General features: G+C 40.9%; 2 protein-coding genes across 8 annotated transcripts in view; both read left to right on the forward strand.

Annotated features, from left to right (window-relative positions):
* Nucleotides 1-18767, forward strand: part of mrs2 (magnesium transporter MRS2) — a 43626-nt gene extending 24859 nt beyond the window's left edge. For 3 of the 7 annotated variants that reach the window (XM_043719168.1, XM_043719172.1, XM_043719173.1), the window contains 3 exons: nt 4263-4380; nt 11953-12066; nt 18268-18767. In XM_043719168.1, the coding sequence (XP_043575103.1) occupies nt 4263-4380; nt 11953-12066; nt 18268-18393 (358 nt within the window). In that variant the 3' untranslated portion in view covers nt 18394-18767. Of the gene's footprint in view, nt 1-4262; nt 4381-11952; nt 12067-16464; nt 17087-18267 lie in introns of those variants that run through there. The other 4 variants (XR_006315902.1, XM_043719170.1, XR_006315903.1 and 1 more) reach the window with 4 other exon arrangements.
* Nucleotides 18768-24781: 6014 nt separating this feature from the next.
* The window catches only part of aldh5a1 (aldehyde dehydrogenase 5 family, member A1 (succinate-semialdehyde dehydrogenase)), a 32937-nt gene continuing 32391 nt past the window's right edge, over nt 24782-25327 (forward strand). Inside the window, exon 1 of the mRNA XM_043719174.1 lies at nt 24782-25326. Within this exon, the coding sequence (XP_043575109.1) occupies nt 25025-25326 (302 nt within the window). The 5' untranslated portion in view covers nt 24782-25024. The remainder of the gene's footprint in view (nt 25327) is intronic.

Genomic DNA, 25327 nt, shown 5'->3' on the forward strand with positions numbered 1-25327 from the left:
TCTTAATTACTTGTTGCATCTGCAAAACAACCTTCTGCAATTCATGCACCAGGACTCCCTGGTCCCTCTGCACAGCAGCAATGCTGCACGTTTTTATCATTCAAATAATAGTCCTACCAAAATGGATGACTTCACATTTATTCACATCTCTCAGATGTTTGCCAGCTCATTTAAAACTGTGTGTGTCCCTCTGCAAAGTTTCACAGTCCTCTGCACAATTGCTGTACACTCATCTTAGTGCCATCCACAAACTTTGGCACACTACACATAGTCCCCAGCTCCAAATCCTCTCTGTAAATTGTGAATAATTGTGGCTCCAGCACACCACTACACATTGAAAAGCACTCATTTATCCCCACTCTTTGCTTCCTGTTAGCTAACCGATCCTATATCCATGCTAATACATTACCCGTAATGCCATTTCATTACTGTGAACTATAAGAAGCAGCATTTAATTATTATTGACCATCTTTGACACTAAAAAAAATGAACCTGTGCAATTGGCCGAGATGATTCTTTTGTAGAAATGCACCAAATTTTCACTTGGAGATTTTGGTCTGTTTAATGTGTACAAAAATCTTCTGTATCCATTTATGCTCTGTAAGCCAGTAATTATGACATAGCATATTTGCTGTTCCACTACAAATTGCATTTGATTCTGCTAAAGTATAAGGATCAGACCTTGTTGGAATATTTCAATCGATCATGCAAAATAGTTTAAGATTAACTGAATAGCTGTTTCAGTCAATTTTAGTCAGTGAGAGAGAGAAACACAATTACTTTATGCTGAAGTACCACTTTTTAGCTGGTTCCAAGCAGCTGGGACAAGGGACAGCCTGTGGGAAATGGGGCTCTGCTCAGAGCTCGAGACAGATGGAATTGTGGCAGTGATTAGATGCTGGAGTACAACCTTGTGAAGCCCACTGGGAGGTAGGCTCAGGAGAAAAGATCGGGAGGTGACCAATTATTGTGAACACTATGACTGACTGTGAAACTGGGACATGCCTGCATTTAGATGTTGAAGTATATCCTGGGCAAAAGATTGGGGTTGTAGTCTCAGAAATAAGTCATCTCAGCTGGAAAAGAGTACAGAAAATACTGGATATAAGAGTTCTGAGAAATTCAAATGCACCACAAGCTGAATGAAGGTCGCTGTCTGTAAAAGAATTGAAATTAATATACCATAAGTCAGTGCTAGAGTGCAGTCTTGAGAATCCAGGGAGCACTGACCCCGGACAAGAAATTGAGCCGCCAGGAGGTAAGAAGACTTTGAGGTAGTCCAAATCAAAGTGGCTTTTGAGGAAATCAATTTTGATATCTTCAAAAGTGAAGATTTTATATTTCTTATGAAGGAGACAATGTTTTAGTGTGGTTTTATGAACAACAGTATCACTGATCTCTGGGTGGGTTGCTGGGAAATTCATGGCATCTGTCTTGACTGCTTCTGCTATTTGATATGTTCTGTGAGGAATTCAACCATAGTTTATTTGTTAATCCATATTTGCCTCATGTTAATTCTGGATGTTAGAGTATAAGTGGTATATACAAACTGTGGCTTTATCTCTTCTAAGTACCTGTGATTCAAACTTTCTTTACTTTAAACACAGGTGTTATTGGTTCTGAAACATAAAAATATAAATTTAGTGATTTTGTTTAAGTTTATAGCAATTCCTTATATCTTGAAGTGTCTACGTAATGTAATGCGATAAGTGATTGGAATAACCTAACAATTTTGTTGCAAAGAAGGTATTTTGGGAGAATCCAGAAATCCATTGATTTAAATATTGTACTGATTAATAATCAGTTGAAAGTGATATATAGACAAATTCTATATGGCACAATAGTGCTTACTATTGGCCATTTCTGTCAACTGCTTTTATCCATATTTTAAAATTCAAATTTGTAGTTTGAATCCCATGCACAATAACCGATATTCCCTTTGGACTCAGAGTATTGAGTATAAGAGTTGCGAGGTCATATTTTGGCTGTGTAGGACGTTGGTTAGGCCACTTTTGGAATATTGAGGGCAATTCTGGTCTGCTTCCTATCAAGTTGTGAAACTTGAAAGGGTTCAGAAAAGATTGACAAGGATGTTGCCAGGGTTGCAGGATTTGAGCTATAGGGAGAGGTTGAACAGGCTGGGACTGTTTTCCCTGGAGCATCGGAGGCTGAGGGGTGACCTTATAGAGGTTTATAAAATCATGAGGAGCATGGATAGGATAAATAGACAAGGTCTTTTTCCTGGGTTGGGACAGTCCAAAACGAGAGGGCAAAACTTTAGGGTGAGAGGGGAAAGACATAAAAGGGACCTACAGGGCAAGTTTTTCACGCAGAGGGTGGTGCTTATATGAATTGAGCTGCCAGAGGAAGTGGTGGAGGCTGGTACAACTGCTGCATTTGAAAGGCATCTTGGTGGGTATATGAATAGGAAGGGTTTGGAGGGATATAGGCCAAATACTGGCAAATGGGACTAGATTAGTTTAGGATATCTGGTCGGCTTGGAGGAGTTGGACCAAAGGGTCTGCTTCCGTGCTGTATATCTCTATGACTCTATGTCTACGGTCCTTTATCAATATTCAACATGTGCTTTTTGGAGGAAACAGTCAGATAGCATTGTTTGGAATGATTCTCAATATCTGTACCTTTACCTCCAGGCTTATTGTAATCTGCTGTGTGTTTCTTCCCTGCAACAGAGATTTTTTTTTTCTCATGCTATGACCTATCACCTCTTTTGTCACATCTCTCATGAAATCTGGAAAGTTATGTGCATTTCCTTACTTGGAGTTAAAATGTGCAGTTTGCTTGATATCTGGTCGGCTTGGAGGAGTTGGACCAAAGGGTCTGCTTCCGTGCTGTATATCTCTATGACTCTATGTCTACGGTCCTTTATCAATATTCAACATGTGCTTTTTGGAGGAAACAGTCAGATAGCATTGCTTGGAATGATTCTCAATATCTGTACATTTACCTCCAGGCTTATTGTAATCTGCTGTGTGTTTCTTCCCTGCAACAGAGATTTTTTTTTCTCATGCTATGACCTATCACCTCTTTTGTCACATCTCTCATGAAATATGGAAAGTTATGTGCATTCCCTTACTTGGAGTTAAAATGTGCAGTTTGCTTGTTTTGGAGATTTACCTTTCTCACTTTTTATGCTTAAAACTTTTCCATTCCTTTGCCTCTTACTATCCAGTAGTATAATCCCTGTTGAACTCCACAAATGAGTTCATTCCTGATGAAGAGCTTTTGCCCAAAATGTTGATTTTCCTGCTCCCCGGATGCTGCCTGACCTGCTGTGCTTTTCCAGCACCACTCTAATCTTGATTCTGATCTCCAACATCTGCAGTCCTCACTTTTGCCTAATCCCTTGCCTCTGGCCTTTTCTGCATTGCACTGTCTTTACCTCACCAACGTTGACTGTTCAGCTAAATAGATTCCATGCTCTGGAATTTGCTCCCTAATTCTTCCTTTATGATTTTCAAATATCTATCCAAATACTTGAGCACCCATAGCTTCCTATCTCTCCTCCTCGATTCTTTTTCACTGTCTGCTTCAGGGATGTGCCTACACTATAGGTGCTATGTAAATGCATTTTTAGAAACTATTAGCTGCTGCAGTAGTCTTAGAAATTAGGATGGCAGGGTGTAGGTATTTTCTAAACAACCTGTTCTGCAAATGGTATCCCACACATTTGGAAGAAGGTGAAACTTGAACACATGCCTCCTGGCTTGGAGTCAGAGACATTATCATTGTGCTATGCTCCCTGATTAATTTCAGGTGGGGTTCCACTACTCTAAGCCTAAAGCCTGAACTGGTTTTCCCTAGATGTTAAAATTGTGTCTAACTTGATTAAAAAATAACTGCCTATTTAAAGGGGTTTTCTTTATTCAGTAACTACCAACCTGATTCTAGCTTGGCATGCACGAGGGATCATTTGCTCTCTCTGATAAATTTGTGGCTAGAAAATTACTAACGACTTTGACAATTTCATAAAGAATGTAGCTTAGGAGAAATGATGTGTCTATCCATTTGTTCTTTTGGGCTCAATTATTCTCATTTAAGATTTTTTTTGCACAGTTGTTTGAAAAAGCGTAAATGATGTTTGTGTGTAAATTTCAAAATATTGCATGTTAAATTAAAAGTTTAAAATTGAAAGGAGTTACAGTAGACTTGAGACCATTGTGTAGTTTTCCTGGAGAACGTGGGAATGCATCCTATGGGAATCAGTTGTGTGTTCACTAATTGCTGTTGGTTTTCCGCAGCCACCGTAATGTGATGATGCGTTTGAATCTTCAGTTGACAATGGGAACGTTTTCAGTTTCCCTCTTTGGAATTCTGGGAGTTGCCTTTGGTATGAATTTGGAATCCTCCTTTGAAGAGGTGAGAACTATTTAATGTGCAGGCCTGTTAGCTAACAACACCAAAGAGAGGGGCTCCTAATGCCATTACTTTGCCAGTCTGCATTCCTTGGAAACAGTAATTGGCAGACTTTGCTCTAGGTCATCAGTTGCTTGAGGACCATCTGTTTCTGCAGCGTCACTTGGTTACCAATGAGAAGTTAGAAGTGGATTAGACTGGAACAGATGGAGCTGAAGGTTGAGTGTGGGTGTAGTTTGGGTGACTGCAATGTGAAATGCTGGGCAGCACGGTGACTCAGTGGTTAGCTCTGCTGCCTCTCAGCACTGGGGACTGAGTTTGATTTCACCTTCTGACAACTGTCTGTGTGGAGTTTTGCCAGGTTACCTATGTCAGCATGGTCTTCCCACTTTGGTTTCGTCCCACGGTCCAAAAGATGTGCATATTAGGTGGACTGGCCATGGTAAATTGCCCATAGTTTCCAGGGATGTGTAGGCTAGGTGGATTAGCCATGGAATATGCCAGATCATGGGTTAAGGGTAGGAGGGTGGGTCTGGGTAGGATGCTCTTCGGAAGGTCGGGTGGACTTGATGTGGAATGACCTGCTTCCACACTGTAGGGATTCTGTAATATGGCCCTGTCACTTTTTCCGTGGTGGATACAATATAGAATGTTGCAAACTACTCAATGATTTTAATATTCCGTAAACATTTTGCCTCTGCAACTCTGTTTCCTCAGCTTCCCTCCATTGAACTCTAGCGGTGACCCTTGGTAGGAAAGAAATCCTAATAATGGAGACAAAGCAATTGTTAAAGCTTCTTCTAGTATTACATTGGAAAGCGGTTGGTAGAGAAAAGATAAGACCTGTTACAAATGCTAATACTGTAAAGGACACCAAATAGAAAATATGTATACTGAATGATTTGTGGTTTGGATATTTGTAATTGAAGATTCAACAATATTTTCTTCTTCAGCATCTAAAGAATTGTAGAATCTTACAGCATTGAATAAGACCTTTTGACCTTTCCTTCTCTTCTTTACTTCTTGGAGATGAAAGAGTTGGAAAGTGACAGTGATGGCACGGGAATATGTGGTCTACAGTCTTCAGCATCTTGCTTCACATTCCTGCCACCAATCAAAATGCATGTGTCTTCCTTCTTCACTTCTTAATCCCTTTACATCTCATCACTTCTAATTCCTTCTAGGCCTTACACTTCTTCTACAATGCCTTTGCGCTATCTATGGGCAACTCTCTTTGCCGTCTCTTGCTTCTTTGTTGCTTCCTGTTTTATTTACTCCTCTGCCCATGGGCGGCACAGTGGCTCAGTGGTTAGCACTGCTGCCTCACGGCGCCAGGGATCCGGGTTCAATTCCAACCTCAGGCAACTGTTTGTGTGGAGTGCTCCGGTTTCCTCCCACAATCACAAAGGTGTGCAGGTTCGGTGAATTGGCCATGAATGTAGGGGAATGGGTCTGGGTGGGTTGCTCTTCGGAGGGTCGGTGTGGACTTGTTGGGCCGAAGGGCCTGTTTCCACACTGTAGGAAATCTAATCTAATCTAATCTAATCTACTGTCTCCCAATTCACTTAACTCATCAGCTAGATCTATTTCAGTATCCTGTACCTAGGCCTCTTCCTTAACCCATGCAAAGCATAAAACATCCTAAACAGTTAAACTCTTTGTTTTTACAATTTTTCTTATGTTTTGAGCCTGGTATAGATGCTTTAGTAGTAAAATCTATTGCCTACCAGTTTGTGCTTAGTCCCACAGTGTGGTGCTGGAAAAGCACAACAGGTCAGACAGCATCTAAGGAGCAGATGAATCGACATTTTGGGCGTAAGCCCTTCATCAGTACAAGAAGCAGGGGAATCAGAGTTTTGGCCATAAGCCCTTCATCCTGATTCTCCTGCTCCTCGGATGCTGCCTGACTGGCTGTGCTTTTCCAACTCCACACACTCAACTCTGATCTCCAGCATCTGCAGTCCTCACTTTCTCCATGTACTTACTCCAACTCCTATTACATAATCACACAGTGACGGTCCGGTGTCTTTCTGTTGTGTATGTCTTCACTCACTCTAAAGCCTTCACATCCTTTCTATAATGTGGTTTCCTAAATTGGACACAGTAATCCAGATAAGACTGATCCTGTGTTTTAAAACCTTCATCATCATCTTGTTTTTGCATTCATAGAGTCATAGAGATGTACAGCATGGAAACAGACGCTTCGGTCCAACCCGCCCATGCAACCAGATATCCCAACCCAATCTAGTCCCACCTGCCAGCACCCGGCCCATATCCCTCCAATCCCTTCCTATTCATATACCCATCCAAATGCCTCTTAAATGTTGCAATTGTACCAGCCTCCACCACTTCCTCTGGCAGCTCATTCCATACACGTATCATCCTCTGTGAAAAAGTTGCCCCTTAGGTCTCTTTTATATCTTTCCCCTCTCAACCTAAACCTATGCCCTCTAGTTCTGGACTCCCCAACCCCAGGGCAAAGACTTTGCCTATTTACCTTTTCTGCAATAGTCTCTTTTAGTTTACAAACTTCACTTTGCAGGCAAGCCTTGTATGTGGCACTTTCTCAAATGTCTCGTGAAAGTCTATATACGCTACCTCAACCATATTACTTTCATCTGTTCTTTGTTACCTAATCAAAAAATTCAATCATATTAAATGATTTCCACTGACAAATCTCTGATAGCTTTCCTTGATTGATTCACACATGCCCAAGCAATTGTCAATTGTTTCTGAAAGGTTTCCCTCACCAAGGTTAAACTGATCAACTTGCAATTGCTGTGTTTACCCTAAAACTATTCTGTGAACAAAGTGTAACATTCCTAATTTTCTAGTCCTCTGTTCTTAATGCTATATGCAAGAAGGATTGGAAGATTATGGAATTCAAAGATGATGGAATAGCAGAGGCTGGAAATCTGAAACAAAAACTGACATTGTTGGAAAATCTCAGCAGATCTGGCAGCATCTATGAAGAGAAATCACAGTTAATGTCTCAGGTCCAGTGACCCTCCTTCAGAATTGATGGTAGCTGGGAAAATGTTGCTTTTTATTCAGAAGATGGGGAGAAGGTAAGGAGTAAACAATAGATGGAGATAGAGCCCAAAAAGAGAGAACAATTGGACAGACAAATGAGTGGATAATTGTCATCCTAGAAGAATTAACGGCGGCTAATGGGGTCTATTAGTGGCTAACAATGCATAGTGTGTTATAGCAGACTATGTGAAGACATGGAAAAGGTTTCTCAAGCCCTAAAATTGTTGAACTTGATGTCAAGTCCAGAAGTCTATAGAGTTCCCAAGCAGAAAATGAGCTGCTGTTCTTCCAGCTTGCACTGAGCTTTGCTGGAGCATTGCAGTAAGCCTGAGACAGAGATATTACCCAGGGAATGAGGTGATGTGTTGGAAGTGGCAAGCAAGTGGAAGTGCACAATCTTTTTTTATGGACAGGTGTTTTGCGAAGTGGTCACCCAGTCTATGTTTGGAGGATTATGGCTGTTTCCTCCACAATGATCTCCCTTATTTCCCTCAGCTTCTCCCATGTATCCCATCCTGTGCTGATGATGTATCAGTTTTGTGTGCTGGGATGGTTAATTACCTAATCTAAACTATGGGTTAGCCTCCATCACACTAAATGTAAAATAGGGAGATCATAACAGTGACTCCTGCCTGGATAAACTTCTCAGTAACCTTTATTCTATCTAGCAGGTAAGAGATTCTCTTTCAAGAGCCACCAACGCTCCCTTTCTTTATCTTTCTCCAAATATCACATCACTGATATCACAATGTTTCCATACTCAAGGATGTTTCTCTCCAAACACACACACATGCATAAAGTCTAATTTTCTTTTATTAGTTCATCAGAAATGAAAGGTGCTGGCAAGCCCAACATTTGGGAGCCATCTCTAATTGCTCTTAAGATTGAAACATTTTTGGTCTCTTAAGGATATGGGAAGTGGGTAGAAAAGTGGAGTGGAAGTCATGATTGTATTCAGTGGTGGAGCAGGCTACACAGGCCATTGGTCTAATATCTCTTATTTACATATCTCTATAAGGGGTTGGTGGTGAGTTGCTTTCGTGAGCTGCTGCAGGCCATGTAGTGAAGTATATGTACAATGCTGTTCGGGAGGATTTTTTTGTAATTATTATTCATTCATGAGATGTGATATTCACTGGCTGAGCCAGCATTTATTATCCACCACTTTTTACATTGGTGAGCTGCTGTGTTGAAACACCACAATCCAATTAATGTAGGGACAGGATTCCAGGATTTTGACCCAGAAACACTGAAGGAACAGTGTTATATTTCCATGCCAGGATGTTGTGTAGCTCAGAGGGGAACTCACAGATGATGATGCTCCATGTATCTGTTGCCCGTCCTTCAAGATGGTAGTGATTATTGATTTGGAAGGGACATTGATGAATTTGTAGAATGCATTCTGAAGTTGTATACCATGTTGTTACTGTGCATTGAGGCTGATTGTGGATGTGGTGCCAGTCAAGCAGGTTATGTTGTTCTGGATGACACTCAGTATCTTGAGTATTGGAGCTGAACTCAACCATACAAGTATGGAGTATTTCATCACATTCCTGACTTGTGCCTGAAACATGGTGGACTTGCTTCAAGGAATCAGGAGATGAGTTACTCTCCATAAGATTGAAAATCTCTGACCTGATCTTGCACTCACTGTAATTATATGGCTAGTGCAATTCAGTTTTTGGTCACGGTAGCCTCAGGATGTTGTTAGTCGGGGAATCAGCAATAGAAATGCAATTCAATGTTGAGGGTCAATGCTTAGATTGTCTTTTGTTGGAGCAGGTCATTGCCTGGCATCTGTGTGTCACAAATGCTATTTGCCACTTGTCAGCCCAGGCCAGGTCTTGCTGCATTTGGACATGGACTGTTTCAGTATCTGAGGAGTCGTGAATGGTGGTCATCATTGTGCAATCATCAGTGAACATATTCACTTCTTACCTCATGATGGAGGGAAAGTCATTGATAAAGCAGCTAAAGATGTTTGGGCCTAGGACATGACCCTGAGAAATCCCTGGAGAGATGTTCTGGAGCTAAGATGACTGACCTGCATCATCCTATGCCAGATCTAATTTAAATCAATAGAGAGTTCCTCCTCCTCCTAATTCCCATTGCCTGCAGTTTTGCTCGGATTCCATGATGTAACATTTGCTCAAATGTAGACTTACTGTCAAGGGCAGTCACTCGCCCTTCCCGTCTGAAGTTTGAACCAAGGCTGCAAGGAGGTCTGGATTGGAGTGGCCTTGGTGGAACCCAAATTCAGTGTTCGTGAACAGATTACTGCTAAGCAAGTACTGTTTGGCATTGGTGATGACGCCATCACTTTACTGATGATCATGTAGAATAGGACAATAATAATTGCCTGGGTTAGATTTGTGCTCTCTTGTTATGCAGGATATGTAGTCTTCCACATTGTCAGGTGGATGTCACTGTTGTAGTTGCACTGGAACCATTTGGCTAGGGGTGAAGCAACTTCTGAAGCACATGTCCCATGTACTGTTGCCAAAATGTTGTCAGGATCCATAGTCTCTGTTGTGTCTGGTACCTTCAGCTCTTTCTTGAATTCACGTGGAGTGAATTAAATTGGCTAAAGAATGGAGCTGAGGAGAATTTCCCAGAGGATTGTGGTATGCTTATCATGATCCATAGTAAACTGAATGCATAACGTACATAGTTATAAATTGTATTGTGAGTAGTGCTTATTTTGTTGAAGCCTTTTTTGTTCAACTAAGTTCATTTAAAAAAAAAACAAATTGCTTAGTACAGCTCTATTGGTTAAAACAAGGTGTTTGGATTTCTATTTTATTGTTAGTGGCCCAACAAGATCATAACACAATGTGTTATGGGATCCCTCTGCCTCAACTATTCTTTATATTGATGACTGTATTAGAGTTATGTTCTGCTCTCACTATGAATTGGAAGGTTTTAATAATTCTGTCATAATTTTAGTGAGTTTCAGTATCTAATGCTTGCCTTCCTTGACTTATGTCTCCATTTCTGATAATAAGCTTTTCACACTGACTTCCCCAGCTACCCTTCCTCAAACCACGTACCATGGAAGGTTGGGATAATTCTGTTTCGAAGAAGCAACCTTCTGTAGCAATATTCATGAGATGTCTTCTATTTTTCTCAACTCAGAACACCTCCCCCCATTTTGGTGATGATGGCTATCATTGGTTTCTGCTACTTTTCCCACAGCTTTGGTCTTCACTGTTCCCTGGCCTCCTGGAACCACTTTCTATCTGATTAGCCTTGCTGTTCATTGAATAGTTTTCTGCCATCTAACACTCCAAAGAGCATCCCACCCAAACACACTCGCTACCTGATCTCTGTAACCCTGCATTTACCTTGGCTAATCCACCTAGCTTGCATGTCTCTGGACACTGAGGCAATTTAGCATGGCCAGTCCACACAACCTGCACATCATTGGACTGCGGGAGGAAAATGGAGGCAGAAACCCACACAGCCACAGGGAGAATGTGCAAACTCCACACAGACGGTCACCCAAGGCTGGAATTGAACCTGGATCCCTGGCACAGTGAGGCAGCAGTGCTAACCTCTGAGCCGCAGTGCTGGCACTTGAACCACTATGAAATAGATATTAACTGACACTACAATTGTAGGATGGTTACAGCACAGGGCGCTTTCAGCCCAATGAGCCTAGACTGTGCTTTGTGTATGAGCGACAGGGCACACTTCTCACTGTATTTTATATTGAATGCACGTGACAATAAAGGATATTCATTCATTCATAAATTTTGATGCAACATGAAACCTGAAAAACTGCAATAATTTTGGGAAACTACTTGTACTAATACACAGGCTTCGTAAACAGCAAGAACATAGCATGTTTACAACACAGCTAAATAAATTGGGGCAAAGCCTTGATTTATTAGAGTCAGACCAAAAGTTAAACAAATCTTGGCTGTTAACTGTCAGTCATCTAACTTGTGCATTTTCCATGGTTATACTTCTACTAATCAGAGTCCAATTGCCAATCAATTAGCACACTCCTTTCATATAATATAAATATTGTTTTCCCTTTACATTAGTATTTTCGCAAATTGTTTTGGTGAATGCATTTTTTTCCAGAGTGTGTAGTTAGGTTCTAGACTGCTCTGCTTAGAATTGTTGTGGAAGCAGATTCAATTGAGGAGGATTTGATTAGAAATACTGTGCAGGGAAAATTGGTAGAAAATCACGATCATTTGATGTGCTAGTGCAGATGGGATGGGCCAAATGGCTTCCTTCTGTGCTAAAATGTTCCTATGATGAAAAGTTTCGATTAAATGTTATGTTTCTGGGCTCTGCTCAAATTCTGTCTCATTAAACAAGTATTTATTTGCAGATCAACAATGTTAACCCCGATCACTTAGATGTTAATACATTGAATACTAAAAACGAGGTAGAGAGGGAAGACTAATTCTACCACAACAAAGATTACACACTTCATTATTACTTCCAGATCTAAAGATTATTTAATAAAGAAGTGTAGTCAATGGAGAACATCAACAAGGAACTAACTTATCCTTTTTTTGTTTTCAGGACCCCCGCCTCTTCTGGCTAATAACTGGAATAATGTTTCTAGGGAGTGGACTAATGTGGCGACGTTTACTGTCTTTTCTGGGTAGACATCTTGAGCCTTCAGCACCACCTCCAGTAGGTTTCACTTCTAGCTTTATAATCTAACAGCACAGAACAGCTCCAGCTGTCAGTTTTTTGATTAATTGGCGAAGTTTTTCCACAAGCCCCTGCCTTTTCTTCAGTGTCCGGGTTGGAAGAGAGGCGCCACCTTTTTCTAATACAGTAGTGGGAGGTGAGGATGGAGCTTTTGAAAGAGTCAAGTTGCGATTGACATTTGTTGCGGATAATCTCTAATGTTTTGTCGTCCTCTGAGGCCCGTCAATGGTAACAACCTTGGGAGCAGAAGCTAATGTGTCAGCACACCAATTGGTATGCACAGAACCTCCCAGCTCCACTGCACAGTTTTCAGGGAATTTTAGTTATGATTCATAGAATCCCAACAGTGCAGAAAGAGACCATTCAGTCCATCGAGTGTGCACTGACCCTCCAAAGAGAACCCCACTTCACACCCATCATCTCACAATTCCCATGGCTATCCACACAGTCTGACATGCCTGGACACTTTGGGCAATTTATTATGACCAATCCACTTAACCTGCACATCTTTGGACAGTGGAAAGAAACCAGAGCACCTGAAGAAACCGATGCAGACACTGGGAGAACATCCAAACTCCACACAGACAGCCACCCAAGGCTGGAATTGACACTAGGTTAGTGAGTTTTGAGAAGATTTGTACTTCAGGTTGAGGTTCTGAATGTAGGTTTGCTCGCTGAGCTGTAAGACCTCTTGGCATCATGGTAGCTCACAAGCCCACCGACATACTAAAACAGCAGCTAATGAGCTTGAAAGACCCGTGTACAAACAATAAACAAACTAATGTCATTTACAAAATACCTTGCAAGAAATGTAACAAACATTATGTTGGACAAACAGGCAGAAAACTAGCCACCAGTATACATGAACATCAACTAGCCACAAAAAGACATGACCCTCTCTCAGTGGTATCCTCACATACGGATGAGGAATGACACCACTTGGACTGGGACAACACATCCATCCTAGAACAAGCCAAACAGAGACATGCACGAGAATTCCTAGAGGTATGGCATTCCAACCGGAACTCTATCAATAAACATATTGACTTGAATCCCATTTACCACCCCTTGAGAAAAAGAACAGGAAATGGCACCTTACCAACCCAAGGAAATAAGAACAAACCTTCCAGCTCAGCAAGCAAACCTACATCCACTGATACTAGATCCCTGGCATTGTAAGGCAGTAGTGCTACCACTGTGGTGATAGTATGGCATTAACAGGTATATTTTGGCTTTTGAGTAGATTAGGATTGTTTTCATTAGAAAGATGGAGATTGAGGGGGGACCTGATTGAAGTCTACAAACTCCTGAGAGGTATAGACGGTGGATAGCAAGAAGCCTTTTCACAGAGTGGGGGACACAATTACTAGGGGTCACGAGTTCAAAGTGAGAGGAGAAATGTTCAGGGGAATATTTATAGAAAGTTCTTTTATGCAGAGGGTGTTGAGTGCTTGGAATGAGTTGTTCGCGGAGGTGGTAGAAGCAGGCACGATAGCGTCATTTAAGATGTATATAGACAGATACATGTATGGGCAGGGATACAGACCCTTAGAAATGGACGGCAGATTAAGTACAGAATCTGGATTGACGTGGGCTTGGAAGGCTAAATGGTCTGTTCCTGTGCTGTAATTTTTTTGTTCTTTGTTCTTTTTTTAATGAAGAAAGTTGAGACAGAGGTACCAAGCAGTCTGCTCAAAGCCAGTAAACAGCTTGTGAGGCCCTGAGGTCTTTTTTCTTAAAAGTTGGAACAATAGAAGCAACCTAAATGGCTGGGATCAAGCTCCCACATTACCATGATTTTTAATTTTTAGCTTACAGCTGTAGCAAAGGTCTTAAGGCTAGATGTGGAAGCTCTTATTCATCTTTTACAGCTAAAAGCTGAAGTCTCTTCCTGCTGCATGTGAGACAGTCTATTTTACTGAATTTGCCTTTGCCAAGGGTGTATTTATGGGATGTTACTATTTTGGAACAGTTAATTAGTAGTTTATGTTATTTAGTTGAGCATATTGACAGTTACAGTTGAGCCAATTCTTTTCTTTTTATCCTATATTTTAATTGTAGTGTAAGAGTAATGTGTTTTGATTCATACCTGGTAGTTTGAGCAGTCGAATTGCACCTGGAACCCAGCACCTTACACTTAACCTAGATCCCAAATATTTCTTATTTATGTCCTTTACATATGCGGTGGGAGGGGTGGGGAGGTTTGGTCTAGTCCACAACAAATTGGGGCTCTTATCGGGATCAAAATCTAATACCCGGTTGGACTTGGGATTATTGGACTCAAAAGCATGAGTAGTGAGTGTCGGTGTCTTTTTTATTTCTGGTGTTACACTCAGTTGGTTAAAATAGGGTTTGTCTTGTTCCTGGGGATGGAAGAAGTCACTTCAGGAGTTCTGCAGAAAGTGAGCAAGGCATAACTTTTGGAATTGGCAGAAAAGCTGAAGTTGTGCAAAAAGGGGAGGTAAATGTCGAATTAGTTCAACATGTACAATTGTCGGAAATGCTATCAGAATAATTGAAAATGGCTAAAATTCAATTGCAAATGAAACCGCTTGAACAGGAAAAGAAAATGAAACAGTTTGAAATACATTTGGAAGTAGAAGAAAAGTAGAAAGAGAGGATAGCTGTAGCAGAGGAAGAAGGACAGGAAAGGACAGGAAGAACAAAAAGAAAAGGCCCTAGCAGAAGAAAGGGAGAAAGAGAGTGTTTTGGAACTTCAGAGGTTGGAACTGAGAACTTTAAAAGTGTATTAAGTGCCTGGTTTAAAATCTTCCAGTGTTTTGCATTTGTAGTTGAAATTCATTAGCAGTGACCTCACCCAGCTCTGCAAGGTGAATTAGGGCAACAGATTTTTGTGTACTGTTCTTGTAAGTTAATTATTTTAAAAAGATCTTTTGTTGTGAATTTGTGCCAATTTAAATATTGTGTTGTCTAGGGAACTAATGATTTCCACAGGTTTTAATAGAGGGTTGATTAATAATGAAGGATATTAATGAAATGTTCTTATTCTGCTTCCATGAGAGAGGAAATACCCAACATGTCAACACAAAGTAGAAAATATTATTACTATGTGAGTGTATCACCTCATAAATAAGTTAATGAAAATGAAAGGGAACTGCTGAAACCAAATGTAACCCTCGAGAAGAACCCTTGAAATAAAAATTATTTTGACCCCTCAATTTTGTAGGTCCAATTTATTTTTGAAAATTTTCTGATTAAAATGCAGTTTATTTTGCAACATAAAATACAAATAGAAATTCTTGAAGTGGATTATGAAGTCGCATGAAAACAATCTATCTCTGCACTTAAATTTTGTTGATAATGCTTTACTAAGCTTTTTTTATCATACATTCCTGAAATATGGGCATTGATGGCAAGACAATGTTTAGTTCAAAGTTTGTGCGAAGATTTGTAGCTCGGGTGCTCGTTGTTGTGGTTCTGTTCACCGAGCTGTAAGTTTTTGTTGCAAACGTTTCGTCCCCTGGCTAGGCGACATCATCAGTGCTTGGGAGCCTCCTGCGAAGCGCTTCTTTGATGTTTCCTCCGGTGTTTATAGTGGTCTGTCCCTGCCGCTTCCGGCTGTCAGTTTCAGCTGTCCGCTGTAGTGGTTGGTATATTGGGTCCAGGTCGATGTGTTTGTTGATGGAGTTTGTGGATGAATGCCATGCCTCTAAGCACTGATGATGTCGCCTAGCCAGGGGACGAAACGTTTGCAACAAAAACTTCCAGCTCGGCGAACAGAACCACAACAACAATGTTTAGTTGCCCTAGAGAATCTGGTGATGACTCACCTCCTTAAACTGCTGTAATTCCTTTGATGCAATGAATTTATTGTGCTTTGAAAATTGCGTTTTGAGTGCTTACTTAATGTGATGTGATTTAACCAATGCTATTTTATTTAAATGTCTCGGGTTTTCATTTGGAAAATTACTTTGATTAGATTAGACTACGATGCTATATTGTTGCAATGAAGAGTTGTGTCAACATCAAATATTTTTGGTCATTTGCATCATCAATTAAATCCAAACTTACCTTTGCACGTTCCTAGTGACGTGCCTTCAGCCTTTCCCAACCTCATTAAACGTGTTGCAATGATTTTGACCAATCTGTGATTCTTAAGGACTCAATTTTCACAACCTCGTCCAGAATTCTGAGCAGATGAGTACAGTGGAGTTATGCTTCTATGAATTATATTGAATACCTGCCAAATTTCAGTGGTAATAAGAGCTTTTATTCTTCTCAATAATTGTGGCAGTGTTAATCGTAGTTGATGGCCAGCATAAGATTGTGCATTGGAAGCAAATGCATTTTACTCAGATTTAAAACATCTGATTGTGAATTAATTAGAAACTTTTGTCTCTTTTTTGGTTTCCCCAGATGCCATCTCTCCTGAAAAGGTCACAGCTGCTTGGAGGTAAAATCGACCTGAGACATAGTTCCAAATGATGAACTTCCAATTTTGCCAGAATGTTCCCAAATCATCTCTGCATATAGTATCACAGTGATGCACAACATCCACAAGAGTTAATTAGATTTATAAATCAAAACTTGTGCATTGTGGATCAAAGGACCAATGCTCTGAGGACTCTTACAAATCCGTGGTAGGTGCAGTCCACCTTTACCGCTGTTTTGGCATCAGAGCTTAAAGCCTACGATGACAGAAATCATGAGTGGCCGAAGAAAATTACTTTCACAGCCCAATATTGAAGTTGATCAGGTGGTTAATATTTTGTGTCAACTGTTCCTGGTATTAGAAATGATAATGAAGTGTACAACTTATTTATTTTATCATAATTTATCAGAAATGATACAACATTGAAATGTATTAGTGGTAGAATATTCTGCTTCATGTTTCTTTACTAAAGATTTCTGGATGGATGAATTATGCTCTAGTTTTTGCCTATTCTGCTGTTAAACAATTTGCAACTGGCTGTGTGAGGTATGACCCATTCCGCAAATCCCTTTCTTTGACTACTTCACTTCATCTTGTCCCCACTTCATGAGAATTGATAAATTTTGGTACTTGATGCAGGAGCCTACTTACACAGCCTGTGTATATATTTACAGTGTCTGGGGCTGTTGAAGAACAGCTAATATTACTTATTTAAAAAGAAACTGTATGAATAAAATTGAAAATTGAGAAGTTTTTTCATATAATCTAAATCTAATCATTCAGTCACTTTGTACAATTAAGACCTGTATATATAGAGGCTATTTCCAAAAGTATAACATTTTGATCAAGACTAATGACTAATATCCCACCCTGTGAATTCATCCAGTGAGTGTGTGTTTTGATACTAATGTAGGTCCGTGCACTAGTGCAGTTCAGAAAGATGCCATTTGGCCCATTATGATTTTACTGGTTCTTTGACAGAGTTATCCTATAAACACCCCCCTTTTAAATTAATTCCACATCATTTATATTGATTCTTATTTTTCCTTCCAGTATATCACTTCACCAATCTCAGCAATAAATTTTATCTGCCATTTTTAAATTCATTTATGGAATGTGGGCATCATTGACTGGGCCAGCATTTATTGCTCATCCACAGTTGCCAAGGAGATGGTTGTGATGAGCTGCTGCCTTAAAACCACTGCAGTCCTCACTACGATACCGGTAGTTAGAGTTTCAGGATTTTGACCCAGCAAAATTGAAGTGTATCACCAGTCCATGTCCTCTTGAAATCTGCTGCTATCTTCCTCAGTCAATACTATTTTTCTGAGTTTCAAGTCATCTGCTGATTTTTAATTTATGACCTGTGAACACAAGCCTAGATCATTAACAAATATCAACTCCAACTGAACACTGCTATACGCTTCCTTTCAGTTTGAAAAATAGTAATTCACCACTACTCTACTGTCTGTCACTTAATCAATTTTATTTCCATGTTACCATTGCCCCCTTTGACTTTTTTTTAAACAACTCTGTTACGCCTTTGAAAAATTCACATATATAACATCAAATGCACAACCCTCAGAAGATGCCTCTGTTACTTCATTAAATAACTCAATTAAGATTCACTTTAACAAATTCAGGCTAACTATAAATGATTAACAGATTTTTCCAACAGAGAATTATTTTTTCCCTGGATTATTGAGTCAACCAGTTTCTCGTCATCAATTTAAGGCTGTCTAGTCTTTAGGTATCTAGCTTATCGCCCTCTTTTTTTTTTACAACAGGGATGTAACATTTCCACCATCTCTGGCACACTAATATCTTGGGAGGATTGGAAGATCATTTTCGTAGCTTCTGTTTTTTCCGTGATTGATACTCTCAGTAATCAAGATGAATCTTATCTGAAATAGAAAGCTTTATACATTGAATGCTGTCAACTTTAAGTGTCTCATTTTAATCCTATCCAATTTCTCTCAATTATTTTGTGATTAATGTTTATTTTTTATGCATAATGCATGTGTATTGTATCTTGTAATTTTCATGTTTCAGTTTCTGACTTTTTGTTTGTATATAAAACAACTAAATTCATAAAAAAATTAACCAATAAGTTGTTCTTAAGTTAAAAGAAGAACTTCAAACAGATGACATTGAAGCTTGATTCTTCTTGGTTAAACTGACCTTTCCAAACCCGACATAGTGGCAGTTTTGTGGGAGTTTTGAAATACTTCATGATTAATGTCACTTTTGTTTTGAAAAACAATTATGTATTTTAATATAAAATGTTCCAAATATACTAATATATTCTCATTTACTCAATTATTCACTCTATATGAACATATATTGACTTAGGTTTTGGGTAACCTTGATAAGGAGCTGAATTTTGAAGGGTATAGAACATTTCAACAAAAAAGCTTGTAAAATCTGTTGGGTTAGCTCTGCTGAGGAAGTAGAATCAGCAAAGGGGTATGAGGGGTTGAATTGTCAAATATTTGGCAGGTGGGAGTAAAATATTGAAAAATGCGAAAATGTTCACTTTGACTGTGTAAGACACAGAGGGCTCTGGGTTTGCTTGCACCTGAATCCCAAAAGTTAATATACACATAGGTACAGCAAATTATAAGGATGGTAAATTAATTATTGGCAGGTTATTGCATGGGTGATGGAATATAAATGTTGGGGAGTTTTATTGGAGCTATACAAGGTCTTGGTGATACTGCATTTAGAATACAATATACACTTCCGATCTCCTTATTGGACAAAGAATATAACTGAGTTAGATGAGGTCCACTTGACAGATTCCTGGAGTGATGACATTATCCTAAGGAGGAATGTTGTGCAGACTCGACCATTGGACTTTAACGTGTTAAGGGGAGGATACGGCAACCATGTTTGGAAAAAAAAAGTAATGATCGCAAAAATGCAAACAAGGTGGTGAAGATTAGTGGGTAGCCAGAAGAATGGAAAGCCTTTTTTAAAAAAAACACAGCAGAGGACAACTTAAAAAGCAAGTGAAATATGGGGATAAACTAGCCAGTAATATAGAAGAAGATTGCAGGAGTGTTTTTTTTTTCTGGATACATAAAATATAAAAGAGTGGCAACAGTAGATATTGGACCACTGGAAAATGAGGTTGGAGAAATAATGAGGAACAAAGAAACAGTAGAGGAAATATATAGGTACTTTGCATCAGTCTTCATGGTGGAAGATACCGAAAGCGTACCTGAATTTTGCATAGGCAGTGGCCATTTTTAAGGAAAATATGCTGGTGAAGCTGAAAGGCCTGGATAGAGTGGATGTGGAGGAGTTGTTTCCACTGGTAAGAGAGGCTATGACCTGATGGCATAGCCTCAGAGTGAAGGGATGATCCTTTAGAACTGAGATGAGGAATTTCTTCAGCCAGAGGGTGGTGAATTTGTGGAACAGAAGGTTGAGAAGTCCAAGTCATTGAGTGTTATTAAGAGAAAGTTAGGTATGTTCTTGCACAGCAAGGGGACCAAAGTTTATGGGGAGAAAGGCAGAAAAATAAGTTTGAGAAGCATATCAACCATGATTGAATGATGGAGCAGACTTAATGGGCTGAATGGTCAAATTCTGCTCCTATATCTTATTGTCTTCCAAGAATGAGAGGTAATCTGACTGAATTGTATAAGATATCAAAGGGACACGATAGGCTGAGTACTGAGGGGGAAGGGGGCTATTTCTTGTGGGGGAGGCTAGAATCATCAGCCACAGTTTCAGAATAAGTGTTACAACACGGCGATGAACCCCTCTGTTAATAAAACCAAACACTCAGAAAAGATCACCTCAACTCATAATCTGTTAAAACGTGAGTGACAAAAAACTCCCAAACTCCAGTAAAGAAAATACATCTTTTATTTTACTATTGAAGTGAACATTAAACAACTATTCACAACTCTAAGCCCCTCTTTCTCTTAACTGCTTTTAGCTACTCCCAACTCTATAACAATATGCTGTTCCAATAAGACACTTATTAAAATTACGTCAACTTAATTTCAAAACCATACAGTCACTGTCTTCTGTGACTTCTCTCTTCCCAGATAAAGATCTCCCTGGGTTGTCATCTTTCTTTTTACTGCAAATATGTTTCATGTGAAAAGGTACCTTTGATAGAGAGTGTTTCCTAATTTCTTGGGGAGCAGGATATTAGATGGGCAATATGCTCTCTGACCAACTTTCAAAATGTCTGAATTTTATACCCTTCCCCCAACATTGGATCATCTCATTGGTTTGATGTTGACAAAACAATAAATTCAAACTTGATTGGGTTTTAGTATCCTGGAGCATAATTTGAACTGATTGGTTAAATTCGGATTCTTGTCAAAACAGAAACCAAAACTCCGAAAACCATTTCACAGCCGAATATTACATATTTTCAATTTTCCAGTACACTCTGGGACTGCTATCTAGTCATAAACACAGGTGCTTGTAAGCTCTCAGTTCATAACAGCATTCTCTCTCTCTCAAAGGTATGCCTTCAACTTCATAACAAAAGGCTCCCCTTTTAAAATGGAAGTGAGAATTTTTTTTAATTTCAGAAGATGTTAGTACAATTCTCTTCCCCAAAAAATGGTGGTGGTTATGTCATAGAATTTATTAAAAGCAAAGTTTGATAAGATTTTTGATAGATAAGGGATCCAGGAGTTCTCCAGCAAAGTGAGGCTAAAACCACAGTATGATGTCCAGAAGAGAAAGATCCTAAATTGTTTTGTTTTCACAATATTCCTTTGCTTAAATTGTTTTAAAAATGACATTTTGTCTAAGTCACAACATGGATGTCACTGATCACATGATGGCTGTTGATGACCACTTCTGATCGGCAGTAACCAAAGAACAGAAGCCCACATCATCTTCCTGCAATGTGATACTCCTTGCATTGCATGAACATTCCTGATGAAGGGCTTTTGCCCGAAACATCGATTTCGAAGCTCCTTGGATGCTGCCTGAACTGCTGTGCTCTTCCAGCACCACTAATCCAGAATCTGGTTTCCAGCATCTGCAGTCATTGTTTTTACAACATTTTAATCAAGTCAACACAAGGGACCTAGAGATGATATTTTTTACCTCAGCCAGTTCCAAACAAAGGAAACAATGGAAATGTACTGCTCTTTAACTTAGTGTAAATTAATCCAGAGTTATCTGCCTCTAAACATAATGGTTTCTGCTGAGGAAACATCAAAACTACTTCATTAGCTGAGTATCTCCACCCAAGGCCCTAACCACATGACCGAAATGATTGGTTTACTTGAATCTCCTTTACACAAATTTGATTGGTGTTCATCTTTCAATTTTTAAAACTAAAATAGTAAGCAGCTCTAGGCTCAGCTAATCATTTGTCTCTGATCTTAATAGCTCTCAAAAATCTGATTTCTAAAAGAAAAGCTGTATTTTGCATAAACAGCAAGTGATAGACAAAGTTAAGCAATCCTACAACCAACTGATCAGATCTAACTCTGCAGTCCTTCCACATCCAGTCGTGAGTGTTGGTGGACAATTCACTCCACAAATATCCCCATCATCATTGATGGAGGAGCCCAGCACATCAGTGTAAATGATAAGGCTGACTCATTCGCAACAATCTTCAGTCAGAAGTGCTAAGTGGATGATCCATCTCGGGCTCCTCCAATGGTCCCCAGCACCACAGATATCAGTCTCTAGCCAATTCAATTCACTCCACATGATATCAAGATGCGGCTGGAGACACTGGATACTGCAAAGGCAATGGACCCTGATAACATTCCACCCATTGTACTGAAGATGTGTGCTCCAGAACTTGCTGCTCCTCTAACCAAGCTCTTCCAGTACAGTTACAACACTGGCATCTTCCCGACAATGTGGAAAATTGCCTAGGTACGTCCTGTACACAAAAAGCAGGACAAATCCAACCCAGCCAATTACCGCCCAATCAGTCTACTCTCCATCATCAATAAAGTGATGGAAGGAGTCATCAACAGTACTATCAGACAGCACCTGCTCAGCAACGCCCAGTTTGTGTTTTGCCAGGGTCACTCAGCTGCTGATCTCATTACAGCCTTGGTTCAAACATGGACAAAACAGCTGAATTCCACAGGTGAGGTGACATCAAGGCCGCATTTGCCCAAGTGTGGCACCAAGGAGCCCTGGCAAAACTGGAATCAATGGGTATCAGAGGGCAAACACTCTGCTGGTTAGACTCATACTGACACAAAGGAAGATGGTTGTGGTTGTTGTTGTGGAGGGTCAGTCATCTCAGCTCCAAGACATCTCTGCAGGAGTCCCTCAGGGTAGTTTCCTAGGCCCTACAATCTTCAGCTGTTTCATCAATGACCTTACCTTGTCATAAGGTCAGAAGTGGGGATGTTCACCGATGATTGCACAGTATTCAGTACCATTCGCGACTTCTCAGATACTCAAGCAGTCTGTGCTCAAATGCAACAAGCTCTGGACAATATCCAGGCTTGGGCCAACGTGGCAAGTAACATTCGTGCCACACAAATGCCAGACAATGACCATCACCAATAAGTGACACTCTAACCACCGCCCCTTGACATTCAAACGCATTACCATCACTGAATCCCCCACTATCAACATCCTTGGGGTTACCATTGGCCAGAAACTCAACTGGACTCACCACATAAACACAGTAGCTACAAGAGTAGGTTAGAGACTAGGGATAATGCAGCAAGTAACTCACCTCCTAACATCCCAAAGTCTATCCATCATTTACAAGGCATAAGTCAGGAGTGTGATGAAATACTCCCCATTTGCCTGGATGGGTGTAGCTCCAACTGCACACAAGAAGCTTGACACCATTCAGGAAAAAGCAACACGCTTGAGTGGCACCACATTTACAAGCATTCAATCCCTCCACCACCGGTGCTCAGTAGCAGCAATATGTACTATCTACAAGATGCACTGCAGAAATTCACAAAAGATTCTTAGACAGCACCTTCCAAACCCACAACCACTTCCATTTAGAAGGACAAAGGCAACAGTACGTGGGAACACCACCACCTGCAAGTTACCCTCGAAGCCACTCGCCACCCTGACTTGAAAATATACTTGGTACAGTGGTTCCTTTACAGTCGTTGGGTCAAAATCCTGGAATTTCCTCCCAACGGGTATTGTGGGTCAACCCACAGCAAGTGGACTACAGCGATTCAAGAAGCAAAAGTGGGTACTGCAGATGCAGCTTCCTGATGAAGGGCTTTTGCTCGAAATGTCGATTTTCTGCTCCTCGAATGCTGCCTGATCTGCTGTGATTTTCCAGCACTACTCTAATCTTGATTTAAGGAGGCAGCTCACCACCACCTTCTCAAGGACAAATAGGGATGGACTATCAATGCTCGCCAGCCAGCGACCCCCAAGCCCCTCAAATGAATTAAAAAGAATTTCATCCACAAAATGACTCAATTTCCAGATTTACAAGTACTGCACCTTCTACAAAAGTTCAAATGGATCTGTTCTCCTCCAGAAAGAATTAGATTTATTGTCATGTATATAAAAAGAGTGAAAAGTATTTTTTGCGTGCAATTCGCAAAGTGTCACCATGCTCCGGCACCACCTTGAAACACTGAATATGATGCAAGATTTAACTGCAACGGAGTTCATCTTTCCCTTTTCCTGTTACCCTCTGCTACTCCTCCATTCACTGCTTGACATTGGCAAGGGTCTCTGTAATGGGCTCCAGGGTCCATCTCCACAATTGCTGCTACTTCCACAACCACTGCATCTGAGCTGGAGCCTTAGGCTTAGTCTCACACCATTTGCTCCCCCTCCGCTGCTCCTCCAGAAGCTGTCATAAGTCAACGGTTACCAGGATTCTGGATCCAGGCTCCAGCCTCTGTGGCCTCAGGGTCAGAACTGCCCATGCATCTGGGGCTACATGGGTCCTAGTCCCAACCGACTGCCCCATGGAGAGAATGCCTCCTTACTAAAGCTTTCCACTATTGTTTACCTTGTGTTTCGAAATAGTCGACAAGCTTGATGGTGGAATCTTTCACCCCTTGGCAATGTCTGATTTTCACTTTCTTCCACTTTGCCTCCAGTGGAAAGCACTTTTAATTTCCACATGGGTTGAGCCAGCAAGGGTTGGAACTTATCCTTTCTCAGAGAGCTCGTGATGCTGAACGTTGGCCGGCTTGTGGTTTTACGTGCTGACATGGTGGTGCAAGTGAATGACCAAGGTGCTTGCGTTTGTCTGACCTAGAGATGTCAGTCTGGAGATCCTGCTTTAGCGCAGGCACCTTTCAAAGGGGATTCCTATTCTGCTGCTGGGAAATAGTAGCCATTAGTTGCTTGGCCACTAACTGGAGTTTGGGGTTAATCCAAATGCAACTCATCACAAATAATGTAACTGCATGAGTACTTCAGTCAGTTTGATGCTGGAACATTGAGAAAACATTGTCAGAAATTAATAATCAGTGAAGGGATCAGTTGATTGCTGGTGTTTGGTGAACATTAACAATGTTTTGGAGTGTGTTCCTCTGAGAGGAGCTGGCAGCTGAGTGTCTCTCCTCACTCTTTGATTTTCGCTTCAGGGAGATGTTGCAGCAGCGGCTCGGCCTCGGCCTCGGCCTCCGGGCGCTGGGGGTCACGGGCGGCCCCCTCTCCCACTCCTTGCCCGGCCCGCGGTGTTACTCCGGCTGGGCGGGCTCCGGGCTGCTCCACTCCGAGGCGTACATCGGCGGCCGCTGGCTGCAGGCCGATGGCGCGGCGCGGTTCCCGGTGCAGGACCCGGCCAGCGGGCGGCTGCTGGCTGAGGTGGCGGACTGTGGGCCCAGGGAGGCCCGAGAGGCGGTCAGGGCCGCCCACAGCAGCTTCCCCGCCTGGAGGGGGGTCACCGGC

The sequence above is a fragment of the Chiloscyllium plagiosum genome, chromosome 29 (assembly GCF_004010195.1).
Source record: "Chiloscyllium plagiosum isolate BGI_BamShark_2017 chromosome 29, ASM401019v2, whole genome shotgun sequence".
Classification (NCBI taxonomy): domain Eukaryota; kingdom Metazoa; phylum Chordata; class Chondrichthyes; order Orectolobiformes; family Hemiscylliidae; genus Chiloscyllium; species Chiloscyllium plagiosum.